Source organism: Neolamprologus brichardi, chromosome 22 (assembly GCF_056152115.1).
Source record: "Neolamprologus brichardi isolate AB-2024 chromosome 22, ASM5615211v1, whole genome shotgun sequence".
NCBI lineage: Eukaryota > Metazoa > Chordata > Actinopteri > Cichliformes > Cichlidae > Neolamprologus > Neolamprologus brichardi.
Genome location: NC_142124.1, coordinates 106359 through 121831, shown reverse-complemented (window position 1 = coordinate 121831; position 15473 = coordinate 106359). Strand labels below are relative to the sequence as shown.

Sequence of the window (15473 nt, the reverse complement as noted above, 5' to 3'; positions counted from 1 at the left end):
AGGATGCAGCAGTCTGTCACTGCAGCAGCTCTGCAGCAACATCTACATGCATGGGGTGGGAGACTCTGTCCATCAGAGATGTTATTTTGGCCAGAGTCCTTCTGTCTCCCACCACCTGAACTGGATCCAGGGTGCATCCCAGAACAGAGCTGGCCTTCCTGATGAGTTTATCCAACCTCTTCCTCTCAGCTGCCGATAAACTGCTGCTCCAACATACAACACTGTAAAAAATGACAGATGCCACCACAGAGTCATAGAAGGTCTTTAAAAGCGCTCCCTGGACTCCAAATGACCTCAGCCGCCTCAGCAGGTAGAGTCTGCTCTGACCCTTCCTGTAAACAGCATCAGTGTTGTGGCTCCAGTTTATTATTCAGGTGAACACCCAGGTACCTATAAGAGTCCACTATCTCAATGTCCACTCCCTGGATGTTCACCGGTGTCAGTTTTTTCTCGGTGCACAGAACTCCTGCACAGAATCTCTCACTTTGTGCCCACTTGGTTTTACGGGTCGGCCAGTGTGACACAGGCTGCTCATTCTGACTGCTTTTATGTCTGAAAGCTGATGAAACCTGATCACATGATAAAGTTGATGTATAATTGTTGAGGTTTTTGTGCTCATGTTTAGTCCTGTGATGACTTCAAGGAATCCTGAACATCTCAAACACGAGTCTGACTGAGAATAAGTCAATGAGCTCAACAAAAATGTTCTCTGTGTCGTTTGTGGATCCTCCACTGGAGCTCCTGCTGAGACCTCCTTCCACATGGAGCTCTGAGGCTGATTCTGGTCACAGGATGGAGGACACACCTCAGAAGTGCTGATGGCTTTATATGGCCTAACGCTTTAACCTGCAGCAGAGCTGTGAGTAAGGTTGCAGGTGTCTCTTTATATTAATAAAATAATGTGTGTGTTAGTCACTGTTGGAGAAATTACTCCTCTGCATTTTCCCATTCACCCAGTGAAGCAGTGTGCAGGGACTTTGCTCAGGGGTTCCTCGGGGGAGTCGTTGAGTGGAGTCGAACCCCCAACCTTCCAACCATGGGGCAACCACTCTACCTACTGAACTAGCCTTGCCCTAAGAGAGAGCGCTGCAGAGATGAATCAACATCAACCATCTTTCAGTGGTGTCAGTCTGAGGCCGGACTCACAGTCTGAAATAACTTTTATCACCTCTGTCAGGGCGGTACGTTACATCGAAAGGATGTTAAGTTCTAGTATCTGTAAGGACAAGAGAGGCATGATAATAATAATAATAATAATAATAATAATAATGGATTGCATTTAGATAGCGCTTTACAATGCCACTATTCATTCACTCTCACATTCACACACTGGTGGAGGCAGCTACAGTGGTAACCACAGCTGCCCTGCAGACTGACAGAAGCCAGGCTGCCATATCGCGCCATCGGCCCCTCTGGCCAACACCAGTATGGACAAAAACAAGACACCCCCCATAAGCTTTAGTTACAATATTATATTTGGTTAACATGTTGTGATTGTTCAAATATGTTACTTTCTTTGGTTGTTGTAAAATAATGTGTGCCCCAATCTCCAATGAGACAGTGCTGTAAGGGCAGTTATTCCTCTGTTACACCGTGTTTTCATTCAGTCAGTCAGGTCGTCAGTTTTCCTCCCTCCACGTTACCTCAGGTTTAAAGTCATGATTCTGTTCAGGGCGTGTTCATGTTCAGAATCATGTTCATGTCACTTTGTCGTCACAGTTGAGCTTTTAGTTGTAGTCCTCTCCCCCTGCTTCATGTTTTTGCAGCCTAATAAACGCTTCGCCTTTTAAACTCAGCGCCGTCTCCTGGCGTGTCTGCACCTGGGTGCTCCTCTCACGCCCACATTTAGACGTTAGGGAGATTGTCACAGTCTGTGGAAGCAGACGATCTCCCTAACTGGTCCGATGTCCTACAGTTGTTTGTGGCGGTAAGCACAGCCCCAACACATATTTCACACTCGACACACTTTATTTCCCGGTTGCTGCTACAACACCCTGGGCTGCAGCTTTTAGCAACACGTACAGAACAACAACAACTCAGGACCCAGTTCATTCTTCGTATACATGATGGAGCGGCGGTGCGTCGGTCTCCCCCGCAGACGTGCCACAAACCAACGCCTGCTTCATGACAGCTAAACACTTTTTATCATGTGGGTCCTGAGAAACAAACATGTTCTGTCGTCTGAAATACTTTAAAAATGGATGACGTTTAAAAACCTTTGAATCCCGTCGTCTCATTTCCTCCTTTCCTTTGTTTGGACTTTTAAAATCTTTCTTTGCTGATTGATACTGAGCGCAGTTCACCGAGAGCACCTGAGGGGGAGCCAGAGATCAGACAGACCGGGGCCCACGATATCTGATCAAAGGAGTCTTTTCTCCATGTTCTTCATCATCAGAGACATGATTGAAATCTGAGGAAGGAGCAGACAGATGGTCAGACAGCAGGAAGAGACGAAAACAACAGAAACAGGAAACCTTCCTCTGACCTCTGACGTGGAGCCTCAGACTCTTCGTCCTCACGACTCGTTCTTCCTCTTTGATGGTGCACGTATACTCGCCACTGTCGAGCACCGTGGGCTCGTGCAGGACCAGACTGAGGTTTCTGTTCTTACGAGGATCTTCGTCCTCCATCTTTGTGCGGCCACGGTACAACCAGGTCTGCTTCTCCAGACAGTTCGAGCCGCTTTGATAGACATGGACAATCATGGGCCACGGCTCATGACGGCTCCACTCCACAGTGGCGTTTTCTGGAGGAGGGATCCAGGTTTTCCAGGGCAGCACAGCATCGACCCCCTCTGACACCTTCACCTGAGGGACTGAAAGGACAGCCAATCAAAGACCAGATCACAGACTGTATATAAAAACATACATATCCACCGTGATGTCACCCAGATGTTTGTTGACTCCATGTTTTGTCATTTTGGAGCCAAAAATGAGCAGAAGTGTTGATAAGAGAACCCGAGGAGTAAAGCCTCGGGGACGTCCTCCACTTTCTATTTTTCTGTGTCCTCCTAAAGCTGCAGGCTACCTGCAGTATCTCTATATGACGCTGACATCATGTCAAATATTCAAGTGTACACACAGATGTACAGGACGTCCAAAGGGGGAAATTATCTGAATTGTTTCTGTGTCAGGCTGTAAACATGTTTCAACATGGGAGTCTAAAGGGACTGCAGGCACAGAGCTTCAGCCCTGGAGGTTCTGACCTTTGACTTCCAGCCTCAGTCGTTTCTCATCCAGCACGACTTTGCCCCTGCAGAGGGTGCAGACGTAGATCCCGCTGTCTCGCCTTCGCGGTCGCCTCAGGGTCAGGCTGAGATCTCCTGATGTCAGCGGGTCCTCCACCATCTCTGTACGCTCCATGTATGTCGCGCCTGGTTTGCTTTCGCCGTTTGAGTACTCATGAACTGTGACCAGTTTGAAGCCAAGCCTGGAGCGCCTCCACACCACTGTAGCACCGACTGGCAGGTTAGGTGTGGTTTTAAATTGCAGGTGAACAGACTCCGCCCCTTCATCCACCTCTGTGGTGGAGACTGAGAAGAACCAAAACATTAAATATGGAAGCTGAACCTAAACCACAACATACACAGAACGTGAAACAAATGGAAAGCTTACCCATCTTAAAATAATACCAGAAATATGCCACAAAACCTCCGCCAGCAACCAGACCGATGGCCATGATGCTCAGGAAAGCCGTGGCCCAGGTGGGAAACGGTCCTGTTGGTCAAAGAGGCACGAATGTGAGCGCGTGAACCGCCTCCCTCCCTCTCACCCGCGTCCCCTTCACTCACTTTTGACGTGCTGCAGGGCTACTTTCTGCCTCAGCATGTCCGTGCCCGTGTTGACGGTGCAGACGTAGTGGCCGTTGTCTCGCTCTGACGGGTACTTCAGGGTCAGACTCAGGTCTCCCGTTTTCAGCGAGTCCTCGTGCATGCGCGTGCGTCCACAGAAGAATTCGTCCTGTTTCTTCGGCAGCTCTGCGCTGCTGTTCGGGAACACGTGGACAATCATGGGGATGGGCTGGGAGCGGCTCCACTCCACGGCGGTGTCGGCAGGCAGCGGAGATGTCGTTTGGCAGGGCAGTCGGATGAACTCGGACCCTTCTGTCACCTCCACCTCCAACATGCCAACTGAGAGGGTAAAAGAAAAGGTTAGTGTGAGGGGACGTCGGCCTTTTTCAAACGACTTCATCACAAACTATCATTACGTCCATGAGTTAGTTCAACATTTAGTTTAGTTTTGTCAGCACAGATTTAACCAGCTGCTCCACGTTGTTATTCTTGGAGCCTAGAGCAGCTTTGCTTGAGAGCATCAAGATCATCCTTCTTTATCTGATCCCAGCTGAGAAAAACGTGGCTCCTGATCTGCAGCGTCCTGCTGAGCTGTATTCGTACAAATCACACCAACAGCTGCCTGAAGCAGCTTTACATCGTGAGGCCCTACAACGACACAACTCTTCATACTTGTTCTCGAGGACCGAACAATTAAAAGTTTGTGTCATCCTGGTGGGCGGGGCTTCTGTGTGCTACAGTGACCATATGTTAAATGGACAGGTTGTCATGTGCTTTCTGTCTAACGTTCACACTGTGATGATGCTGGGTCACTGTCATCAACTCTTTGATTGGTCCTGTTGACCTGCTCCTCTGAGGTAAAGCAGAGGTCTGTGGTGTGTTAAAGCTTACGTGCCTGAGCTACTTTGACTTCAAAGAGAGTGCTGACCTTTGACCTGGAGCTCTACGTCGGTCAGCTTCAGCACGTCTTTCTGCTTGCTGATGACGCAGTCGTAACTTCCGGTGTCAGACAGCTCGGGTTTGCTCAGAGCGAGGCTCAGGTCTTTGGGGTCCGCCTCGTTCGCCCTCATTGCCGTGCGCCCACGGTAACGCGTGTTCTGACCGTCCGGCTCGTCTCGGTCTTCGTGCCGCCTGTGGACGGTGCTGGGATCGAGGTCAGGGCGGGTCCATGTCACTGTGGTGTCCTCTAGTAAAAAACCTACCCGGCAGGGCAGAAGCACAGACTCCGCCCCCTCGTACACTTCCACTTTTGCAGCCAAGGCATGCTGGGAAACTGGGACACACGCACAACAGTGTTTTGAACTTTGCTGTCACTGTTTGGGAGAGACAGAATCTACCAAAATAAAACAGGAAGTGCACTTAAGACTTAAAACTCAGGAGTGAAGTGAGAATAACCCCATGAGGGGGAAATAAGTGAGAAAACTGAAAGTAAACTGAACAAAAATAGAGCTGAACAGTGCAGGTCAGGAGCTTTACCGCCACAAACCGTGCGTTGATTCCTGATAAAAGTCTGTCTGATCCGCTGTGACCCAAAGCTGCTGCTGAGACAAGAGTCAGAGATGACCCACAGCTGCCCACACCAGCTTACCGAACACGAGGATCAGAAAGCCCCTCATCTTCCTCGAGTAAGCGTCGTTTTAAGGCTGGCTTTGTCCAGAGTGGATCTGTAATGGTGACGGGCGGCTCGTCGCTTCCCCAGGAAACAGAAAGAAAAACAAGCTCCAGAGAAGAGGCACCGGGAATGTGAAGCTTCCAGTCGAGCAGCTTTCTGCAGCAGGGAGAGATCGGAGCGTCCCATCCACAAAGTGCTTTTGTTGTTTGCGATGGATCAGTGAAGGACGCATAAATTACTGCAATGATAAATTGTTGTAAAGAGACAGGGAGCTGATGGGAGGACGGTGCTGCAGCTGCACAGGCTGGGACGAGCCTGGATGATGAACTCAGAGGAAGAAAAATCTTCACTTATTTATTCATATTTTACATTTATAAGATTCATTTTCAGTTATCAGATGCAATACATTCATTTCAGTTCAGCTCTGAGCTTTAATGACTGTTTGCATTTATAACCAATCAGCTTGCTCCATGATTCTTATGGAAAAATCTGCAAAGTGATGAAATCTTCCTGAGACGGTGAAAATGTTCGAGTGGCACTAAAGAAAGAAATGATAAAAGTCCTGGAAATACTGAAGTACTGAAGTTGTTATTTAGAAACGTTCCACTTGTATATTATTGAAACTATCGATGCACAAAATGCACTGCAGGATAGAGACATAACTATTACTGCAGCACACCACCATACAAACATTCACTCGTGCATTCATCACTCGGTCCGTTCAGCGGGCTCAGCGCTCTGATGGCCTCGCCGTCCTGCCTTTCACACACCTGCACCTGAGCCCAGAGGGCACGAGGTCACGCAGGGGCAACGAGACACCTGACCATGTCCTCCAGAGACAGCTGAAGATCTTCTGTGCTGCGTTAATGACCCTCTGCAGGTTTTCAGTGTCTGACACTGAGCAACTGGCATATCAGGCCACGCTGCAGAAGGTGAGCACGTTCTCTTAGATCCCCAGAAAACCAAGGAGGACGCTCGCTGAGCACAGTCAGGGGAATGTGTGACGTCAGTTACAGTCTCCTCAGTTTTGATGGTGTTGAGCAGAAGGTTGTAGTCAGCATCTCCACAGTGTTTAACCTCGTATGCAATCTCTTCTCCTCCGCTGATCAGGCCAACGGCTGTCGTCACCACGTTTACTGACGGTGTTAGAGGGGAAGGTGTGCGATCATGAGTGTGCAGGGCGTAGACACTTAGCCTCGGGTCAGGGTGGAGGAGCAGGCGGTGCCCATGTTAACCACAGTGTTACTGTAAATATTTAAAGCCTTCAGTCTGAGCCAGCAGTCCTAACAGACTCACACAGACTCACACATCCTTCCCTGGGATCTTTAATGTTCTCATGAAGCAGTAACACCTGAACCACGATGACACACATGCAGCAGGTAGCGACCTGCATGCTGCAGTTTCCACACCTGCATGTCTGCTTGTACAGTCATGGTTGCTGTGGTAACGGGGCGGGCCTCCTGTTGCACCAACAAATCAAAGCGGCCACACCTCTGTTGTCCTGTTGGCTAAAAGTACAGCGAGAGACGGGCGAGGGAGGGGCTGAGGTATCAGAGTTCACTCATAAACTCACTGTAGGCAGGTGTGATGTCATCAGGTGAGCCTTCAGTCACACACACGGACTCTCAGGTGATCTATTTACCCTGAACCTGTCTCACCTGTCTGACTTCACCTGGCCGTCGTCGTTCTGAGGACTCGCTGTAAGTCTTTTGACTCTTAAACTTTACCACAGGAAGTCTTTTTCTGCTCAGACTTTTATTTTGTAAAGTGTTCTTTGTCTTTGTTTTTGTTAGATAACAGCTGTGTCAATAAAGATTACTGACCTGAGCCCAGATCTCAGATCTGAATGCAGCAACGTTTCAGCTGTTTTACAAAGTGCTGATGTTATAATGTTTCCATGCTAAACAGCAGAAACGTTAGCTAGCTTAGTCAAACCTGATCTAGCAGCACGCTCTGCACTAACGCGCTCTCACTGATCCTCAGCAGCAGCAACAACATGGAGTCACGAGAGGAGGAGCCTGATGAGGAAACACAGAGGTCAGAGTTCATTTCAGCCTTTTGATTTCCTTCAGTTTGAAATGTAATCAAACATTTAACAAACAGATACGTCCAGCTGTAGTGTTTGTAGCATCGTTATGACCGGGGCTCCTGCTCCTCTGCAGCCAATCAGAACAAGGGCTTTTAGCGAGGGGAGGGGCCCTGAAGAGACAGGATAGCCTCAGTCACAGTCTGAGTCGCCTTTAAAAACTGTGATGTACATATAAAATAATCAAGCACAAAACTACAATTTAAGAAAATCAGAAAAGCCTCGTGAGAAACCGAAGCAGTCAGAGGTCATGCTGATGTAAAGAGAACAACAGTGTTTCAGACGCGTGTGATGTTAGCGAGGTGGAGGTGTGAAGGGCACCACAGTTTAGGAGCAGACTGAAGACTGCTGTTGATCACAGGCAGCACCCTCTGGGCTGGTTGCTGCTGTCGGCTGTAAAGCTGCAGCGTTAGAGAAACAGGAAAGTGTGTCAGTGTGTGACTCTGTGGTCACGCCACAGTGTGAAATTTAGGCAGCGTTACTGGACGAGAGAGAAAAGGATAAACAGAAGTATCGCTCAGTGTGCTTCTGTGTGCAGATCATTTCTGAAAGCCAAAGCTGCTGAGAGCATCCGAGCAGCCAACAGCACGACAGATGATACGACCTCTGCGACCACGGCGACAGCTGTGAGCGCCACGTCTGCTGCAGACGGTCGATCAGGTACTGACAGAGCCGTCAGTGTCACACACTATTCAGATACACTCATTCATGCTGACCCGCTGAGAGCCAACATGTAGATTCATTCAAACAAATGAACATCATCGGTGAAATGAATCATATCTCACTGCTGTCTGTGACTGAAGGAGCTTTAGAAACTCGCCCTGAGTTTGTGTCGAACTGTTTCAGTCGTCTTTATTGTGCATGTTTGGTTTGGTGCACAAACCTCTGCTGGAGTGAGCGGGCGAGGTCTGAGGTCTGAATCTGCATTTCTCTGCAGACGACGAGGAAACGGGGGACAAACCGCTCATCTCCACGCCACGTACAGAGCGGTCAGCAGGTATGGAGAACAAACGGTACGTCCTGGTCTCGGGCCAGTCCCTGTCATGAACTCTGTGGTGTTTTTGGTCTTAAAGATGAGGAGGAGGAAGAATGTGGGGGGCCAATATCTGTTGGAAATGAGGAGGCTGAACAAGGCGATGCGTGTAAGGAGGAAGACGAGGAGGGTAAGGAAGACTCATCCAGTCGTTTTTCCTTCAGATGACATTTTCTCTTCTCAACATATTCACGATTTTCCAGCAGATGAACTGCAGCAGGTGTCCGAGCCAGGTAACTCTGACAGCTGCTCCTTTTTCTTCTTCTTCTTCGGTTCCTCTCTGATCGTTTCCTGTGTTCTGTCAGGCGGTGACGGCTCGGAGGATAAATCACTGACAGCCACGAGACAGAGACCGGGTACGCAGACCATTTGTTGTTTCTCAGGATGAACTTTTCTCTGCTCTTTTGATGCCACGAGAAAGAAAAATATATGAAAGCAAATACAGGGATTCAAAATAAATGCATGTTATTACAAAGTCATAGCTTAACGCTGCGCACAGGAGGAGAGCAATGATACAATATTAATAATGAAAAAACATCAAACTCATTAAGGAATCCATCAAAAAGACTGAAATCTAAAATGAACCATAAATAGCAGTATGTCACTATAAATACATACAGGAAGTGAAAAATAAAACAATATAATAAAATAAAAAATAACAAAACTTTTAAAACAATAATATTTTTGAAATGGCTTCATACATTTTCAGCTGTAATTAAATTAAAATAAACATTTTCATCTCAAACCTTTACAATAATTTTGTGATTCAAATACAAATCTGCAAATAATTCCACTTCCCAGCGACCGGCGGGCCAGAGGCGGCGTGCACGCGGACACTGTGTCACCCGGACACGCGGACCAACAACCGTTCACACCTGTGGCCAAGTTGGCCGTCCACAGACTGAAATCTAGAGCAGAGACACCAACGACAGCTGTGCTGGACAGAGCTGCGCCCATCTACTCCACCACATGGGTGGAGGGAGCGGGGCAAACACCAACAACAGGATATGATATTGTTCATAAACCAAACAATGCCCCGACGTGCCCAGTAAAAAGATCAGAACCAGAGCTGGACTGGAATCTGCTCCCTGTGCACCACCATCACTGTTAGCGAGCTCCAAAGATGGAGCCGCATAACTTCTTCTTTGTGTTTGTTGGTGGTGCATTACTGCCACCAGCTGGCCTGGAGTGTGGAGAGGACGCCGCTGACTCGCGTATTCTATGTTTTATATCCGTGTCATTTGACTCGATAGCAGAGTGTGAAGAAAAGCTGCAGAGGTCACTGCGATGGCAGACTGTGGAGTAGCAGTAAGAGTAGGAAAAACACAGCTTGGCGATTCTCTGAATCCCACACAGTGCACAAGTCCATGCAAGGTGAGGAAAGGGGCAACCCCCAAAACTCCCGTTCCCGCACCATGACTGCAAAAACACACCCGATTCCTGGTAACACACAAACACACGCAGGTTAGTGTTATCTACAGTCGTGACGGTTTTCTCATACAAAAGTCCACGGCTGTACTAATGAGTGTTGACTCAAGGATCCAGAGCTCAGCCACACTCTTAAATACAGCTCCCTCGATGAACTGCTGCAGCTGCTGTGGCTGCCTCTAGCACACAAACACCTCCGTGAGCACACACGGAGAGAGGAGGGGAAAAGCAGAGGAAACAAAACACCACACACAGAAAAATATACATGTATACAAAGATACACGAGCCCTGGGCGCCTAGACCCAGGCCCCGACACTTTGGTCTTGTTGCTGCCTGGTACCTGGTTGCTCTGTTTGGAGCTCTCTCCCTCCTCAAACACCATCCTCTAACCACAGAACAAAGAAAGGCTGCCCACATCACCCATCAAGCTGTCAGCAGGACTCATCCTCCCTTAGGTAGTCCAACTAAGCATGACAGGAAAGAGCAATAAGGAGATAAGGGATGCAAGGAAGAGAGCAAGGCACAAAAATAGGAGAAGGAAGCAAACATGAGGCTCAAGGCAGTGAAACGTAGCCAGCTACAGCTCATGTTTGAGCTATGCTGAGCTGTGCAAACATGGCCAAGCAGCTGTTGTGGCAGCGATAATGACAGACATTTACAGTAGCTTATCACTACTGTGGCTGAGTACTAGCAGCAGTTACTACCAAAGGACGGGTCCTGCTCAATCGCTGCCTCGAGGAAAGAAAGACAAATCAAGATCGATTTATATTTGAAAAGTAATCCTTTAAAAAGAGGAATGAAAATTTAAAATACATGTTAAATTATATACAAAATAATAATAATTAATAATAAAGACATCATTTTGTTATCTATGTATATGTTCACAGATGTGAACCTGAGTGAAACTCGTCCATGGGCTGTAACACGACGTCGGCCCCTTTGCAGCTGTAACAGCTCCAGAGTGTTTCTGGAAGTTTTAGGCTACGTTCACTCTGCAGGTCTTACAGCTCAACTCCGATTATTGATCACATCCGATTTTTCTGTCTGCTCGTTCACACTACAAATAAAATGCGACAGCAAACGCGCTCTAGTGTGAACGCTCAAAGCAGCCGCATGCGCAGAAGAAGATGTCACACACAACGTGCTCTGTTCAGACCCAGAGCAAACTTATTGCTGTTTCAGAGGAGCGCTGCTTCTAGCTGCAGATTTCTGTCAGAATCTGCAGATTATACAAATAAAATGTTCACGTTTCTCCAACGTTGTTCCCAACAGTTTCACTGGATGGACAGGAAGCGTTCGCGATGTCTTCTCCGGCGCTGATAATCGGCGTCTGTCTTGTGTCAGTGACGTAAAAGACAGTCAGATTCAGTCAGATTCATGCATCACAGTCCCAGATAGAGAAACGTGATTGGTCACTCCAGAGAGCACGTCTCCACTGCTTTACAGTCCAGTGGCAGCATCCTTTACACCGCTGCATCCGAGGCTTTAGATGGTGCTTGCTGATGTAAGACTTGGATGCAGCTGTTCATCCTTGGAAACCCTTTTTGATGAAGCTCTCTACGTGCTGTTCTCGAGCTAATCCGAAGCCCACGTGAACTTTGGAGGTCTGTTGGGCTTGACTCTGCACACACACCTCAGCATGTGCTGCTCTGTGATCTCATGTGGCTGAGTCGAGGCAGAACCTGCAGCTTTTAGGCTTTTTTCCTTCAAAAACTAATGTTTGCGCTTACTTGCTTTAAAAAAATGAAAATAAAAATCCAAACAGGCCCTCATTGTCAGGTGGCTGTCATTGGTAAACAGAAACATGTCCCTGTTGAGCTGTTCTCTCTTTCTGCAGCTCCTCCCAGCACTCTAGCTTTGACCAGCCCACCACAAGCGAAGAAGAAAGTCCTGGTGGCTCCGACTCTCAGTCTGTCATTAGGTAACGAAACAATGGGAATTCTCTTTGAAACTCCACAGTTCTCGTTTCGTGGCGTTTCAGCTCTTTGGTGTTGGGTTGCAGGTCGCAGCGGCTCCATGGTCTCTGATGACCTGCCTTCTGTCTTCCTTTCCCCCTCCCCTGAAGATGAAGACGACCAAGCACTCGACTTTGATCTAGATGCTCTAGAGACGCCCTCAGACAGCGAATCGCTGCCCTTCCCAATGTATGACCTGGACCTGGAAGGTGAGCGGTCATAGAGAGGTCATACAGGCTGAGGTTTGCGAACAGCTGTTTATCTTCTTACCTGATCGTTTCTCAGATGACCTGCGGCGTCTTGGTGTTGCCTCAGGCCACCACAGAGGTCACAGGTCTGACCCACAGACTGGTTGCCTGATGGAAACAGACCAGAGCGGACTGGGTTTTCTGGAAAGGGAGGATGTGGTGGACAGCCATGGCACCAGGTGGCGCTGTTTCACTACAGGTGACCCTCCACAGGAGAGCCGGGTCAACATGAGCGTCCTGGAGCCGTTCCTCAGGGTGCTGTCTCATGGAGGTACTGCTAGCTACCTGTGCACTGATTTACCTGTTTGTCTCATGCCCCTCACACGTTTAACACCTGTTGGCAATTTAGGTTACTATGGAGATGGCATGAATGACATCATCGTGTTTTCCTCCTGTTACCTGCCAGAAAACTGTCTGGAGAACTACCAGTATGTGATGGATAATCTGTTCAGGTAATGGACACACATTGGCCTCTGACCCCTGACCTTCACCTCTGAGTCACTGCTCTTGCCTATCCCACAGTGAGAATCAGACTCAAAGTCGTGGCGAAGAAAAACACGGATCAAAAGGCTGAATTTGTCTTAGTGCACAGACCCACTACGGGTTCCAGTATAAAACCAGTAAGAGTCTTTGTGGATGTGATGGTGCTGAAGGGGAACTGGTTCAGCTGTCAGATAATTGACCAGTAGCAATGCAGCAGACCAGTTCAGAGCTTTTCGATCGACCACCTCACCTCTCTGCATGTATCAGGTTCGTAGTGGGCACTCTGGAGCTGATGGTGACGGAGAACTACGTGATTGTGTATCTCTGTGCTGGAGGTCAGAAGGACAAACTGCCAGGAATCAGCTGGCTCAGAGAATGCTACACCACCATCGACCGCAGGTAAGACAGGGCCGAACATCCACCTGTCCGTCTGTTATCGTCTGCTTATCCAAAGTCACGGTGGTGGCAGGGCGCTATTCATCCGTTACACTTCCCAGATTCTGTTGCGTGTTTTGTGTTACTCCCGTTTCTTCTTGTTGCATGTTGAAGCTCTACTTGGAACCTTGTTAAGATCCAACCATGCACAATACGAGTTTTTGCCATTTCTTAAACTTTTGATCAGGACTTTTTCAATGGGCAATATTTAAGCTTTCACTGATGTGTCCAAAGCTCAGGGATCTTTTTCATTGCTAAGAATGCTTACTCAGCCTAATAAATAATAAAACACAGTTTCAGATCCAGCTTTTTCACTCGTGGCTGAAGGAGAGGGGTTTATTATTATTATGAATATCTGGAGGACATCGTCTTCATGTCATGAACTGATTTTCAGGTGTGCCAGGCATAATGTTTAATCTATTTCCTCCTTCATTCACCTGTTTTCAGTCTTTTAACTTCTGTCTTTTATTTCACAAATTGTATTTCATTGTTTGACCCTTAACCCTGACATAGGCCCTAACATCCATGACCCAGAAATGGATAAATGGGAGACCATGGCTGGATTGATGATTGGATGTTGGTTGGATGGTTGGTTTATTGCAGCGGTCCCCAACCCCCGGGCCTCGGACCGGTCCGTGAGTCGTTTAGTACCGGGCCCCGAGAGTTGAGGCTCAGGTGTGAAATGTATAGTTTTCAGGGTTTTTATCGGTTTTCAGCGTTATTTTGTTATTGTTTTTATCGTTTACTCGGTTTTCCTTTTCACGTGTGTTATGAATAAATCTTCTTTTTTTCGGTACCAGTACTGGTTTTATTTTGTTGTATTTATCCGCGACACCTTAAAGGCCGGTCCATGAAAATATTGTCGGGCATAAACCGGTCCGTGGCGCAAAAAAGGCTGGAGACCGCTGGTTCTTTCCACGTCCCTAATTCGGTGTTTCTTTATGATTCTTTTGGTGATTTTCTGCCTGCAGGTTGAGGAAGAACTTGAAGGGTTTCTATGTGGTTCATCCCACCTGGTACATTAAAGCTCTCATCACCATCATCAAGCCCTTCATCAGGTGCACATCTTTTCTTCATCACCACCCGTCTGACACAGATCATTGTTTTGCTAGTGAAAGCTTATGAGCATAAACCCCATCATGCTGTTTTCTTGGACAGGAAGTGGTCATATCTGAATGACTCAAACTGTCTTTTTATTTCATCCTCAGCACCAAGTTCAGCAGGAAACTTCAGTTCATCAGCAGCTTAAAGGAACTTTCTAACGTCATCCCCACTGAGCATGTTCAGATCCCAGACTGTGTCAAGCAGTGAGTGACATCATTATTTATTCAAAGCTGACAGATTAGACGTTTTAAACATATTTCCTCATAAATGAATTAAAAACAGGAACAAACTCAGCTGAACACAAGAAATATTGACCCCGCAGGTATGATGACAGCCTGTCCAGGTGAGACTCCAGGTGGCGCTGCAGAGTCACGTACGACATCCAGCAGGATCGTATGCACCGTGTCAGCATTTGGGCTTCCTGAGTGAATCGCCGTCACTTCAAGACTTCTAACTTTATTGACAGTCTGTGTGGTGAACAGTGTTAATGGGTCCAACATCTTTATGCTGTTGCAGTATGAGCCAGGAAAGAACAAGTGTCCCCTCAGATACATGACTTCATTTTAACTGAAACATTTCCCACAGTTACAACCTGGTTTGGAGAACTTAAGAGTATTAGGACAAAAGCACAATGATGTAAAATGAACAGCAGGTTCAGTGCGTCCTCAGAACAACACGCCAACATTCATACAAAAAAGCTTTTTTGAGCCAGAACTGTCAGAGATTTCAACGTTGGATATTCTGAATCAAAGGGTTTTATTTTATAAATGTGTTTTTAAGGTTTGTAACACATTTCCTCCAACTTTCAGTGTTTTCTGTCAGAGTTGAACCTTCAACCATGTCTGCAGTCAGGGTTTGCCTTACAGTGCTGCTAAATAAACTCACAATAGCTCCACAATCTGGGCTTTGTGTCTGAGCCTCCCGCTTCCTACTTCATGAGCGTAACTTTACAAGATTCACACTTCAAAATGATGCTATTATAAATAATGTTATTATAGACACGGTGCTGACTCTCAGCTGCTGTGATCCTGAAAACAGAGAATAGTGTGCACAGTCACTGAGTCTGACTCACTGCTGGTCAGAATCCTCTTCTGCTTCTCACTCTGTCACATCCTCTTTATGGAGGATAAGTGGAATACAGATATAATTATAATGATAAACAACTGGATATAACTGGCTCATTTTCTGTGTGTTCATCACGTTAGTCACCTGAATGTGTATGACATGAGGGATAATCTGCAACCCATCTGTTAGCAGAGCCTGATGTATGTTTGCTGCTGAAGTAAACGTCTTTTGTAG

The 15473-nt window shown here is 47.3% G+C and overlaps 2 protein-coding genes across 3 annotated transcripts; one reads left to right on the top strand and one right to left on the bottom strand.

Annotated features, from left to right (window-relative positions):
- Nucleotides 1–1998: 1998 nt before the first annotated feature.
- Nucleotides 1999–5488, bottom strand: LOC102795934 (uncharacterized). 2 transcript variants are annotated; one of them, XM_035915282.2, is made up of 7 exons: nt 5379–5488; nt 4719–5063; nt 3791–4129; nt 3615–3716; nt 3206–3532; nt 2486–2815; nt 1999–2410 (listed from the first exon to the last, which is right to left on the bottom strand). In XM_035915282.2, the coding sequence occupies exons 1-7, from the start codon at nt 5404–5406 to the stop codon at nt 2331–2333; spliced, it is 1551 nt and encodes a 516-aa protein (XP_035771175.2). In that variant the 5' UTR covers nt 5407–5488; the 3' UTR covers nt 1999–2330. The 2 variants fall into 2 exon arrangements, with proteins under 2 accessions (XP_035771175.2, XP_035771176.2); XM_035915283.2 differs by lacking the exon at nt 4719–5063 and having other exon boundaries at nt 5379–5483.
- A 1526-nt stretch (nt 5489–7014) lies between these two features.
- LOC102790730 (BCL2/adenovirus E1B 19 kDa protein-interacting protein 2-like) lies at nt 7015–15066 on the top strand. Its single transcript, XM_087834900.1, has 14 exons — nt 7015–7102; nt 7386–7439; nt 8027–8148; nt 8426–8485; nt 8562–8651; nt 8725–8877; nt 11787–11870; nt 11952–12113; nt 12190–12423; nt 12502–12604; nt 12903–13034; nt 14042–14128; nt 14279–14377; nt 14497–15066. The coding sequence occupies exons 2-14, from the start codon at nt 7399–7401 to the stop codon at nt 14519–14521; spliced, it is 1392 nt and encodes a 463-aa protein (XP_087691026.1). The 5' UTR covers nt 7015–7102; nt 7386–7398; the 3' UTR covers nt 14522–15066.
- Nucleotides 15067–15473: the final 407 nt, after the last annotated feature.

Coding starts and splice junctions, on each gene's coding strand:
- LOC102795934 (XM_035915282.2), bottom strand. CDS start 5,406: ATGAGGGGCTTTCTGATCCTCGTGTTCG. Junction 4,130..4,718: donor CGTAGAGCTCCAGGTCAAAG/GTCAGCACTCTC, acceptor TTACCCTCTCAG/TTGGCATGTTGGAGGTGGAG. Junction 2,816..3,205: donor ACTGAGGCTGGAAGTCAAAG/GTCAGAACCTCC, acceptor CTGTCCTTTCAG/TCCCTCAGGTGAAGGTGTCA.
- LOC102790730 (XM_087834900.1), top strand. CDS start 7,399: ATGGAGTCACGAGAGGAGGAGCCTGATGAGGAAACACAGAG. Junction 11,871..11,951: donor GACTCTCAGTCTGTCATTAG/GTAACGAAACAA, acceptor GTTGGGTTGCAG/GTCGCAGCGGCTCCATGGTC. Junction 14,378..14,496: donor ATCCCAGACTGTGTCAAGCA/GTGAGTGACATC, acceptor TTGACCCCGCAG/GTATGATGACAGCCTGTCCA.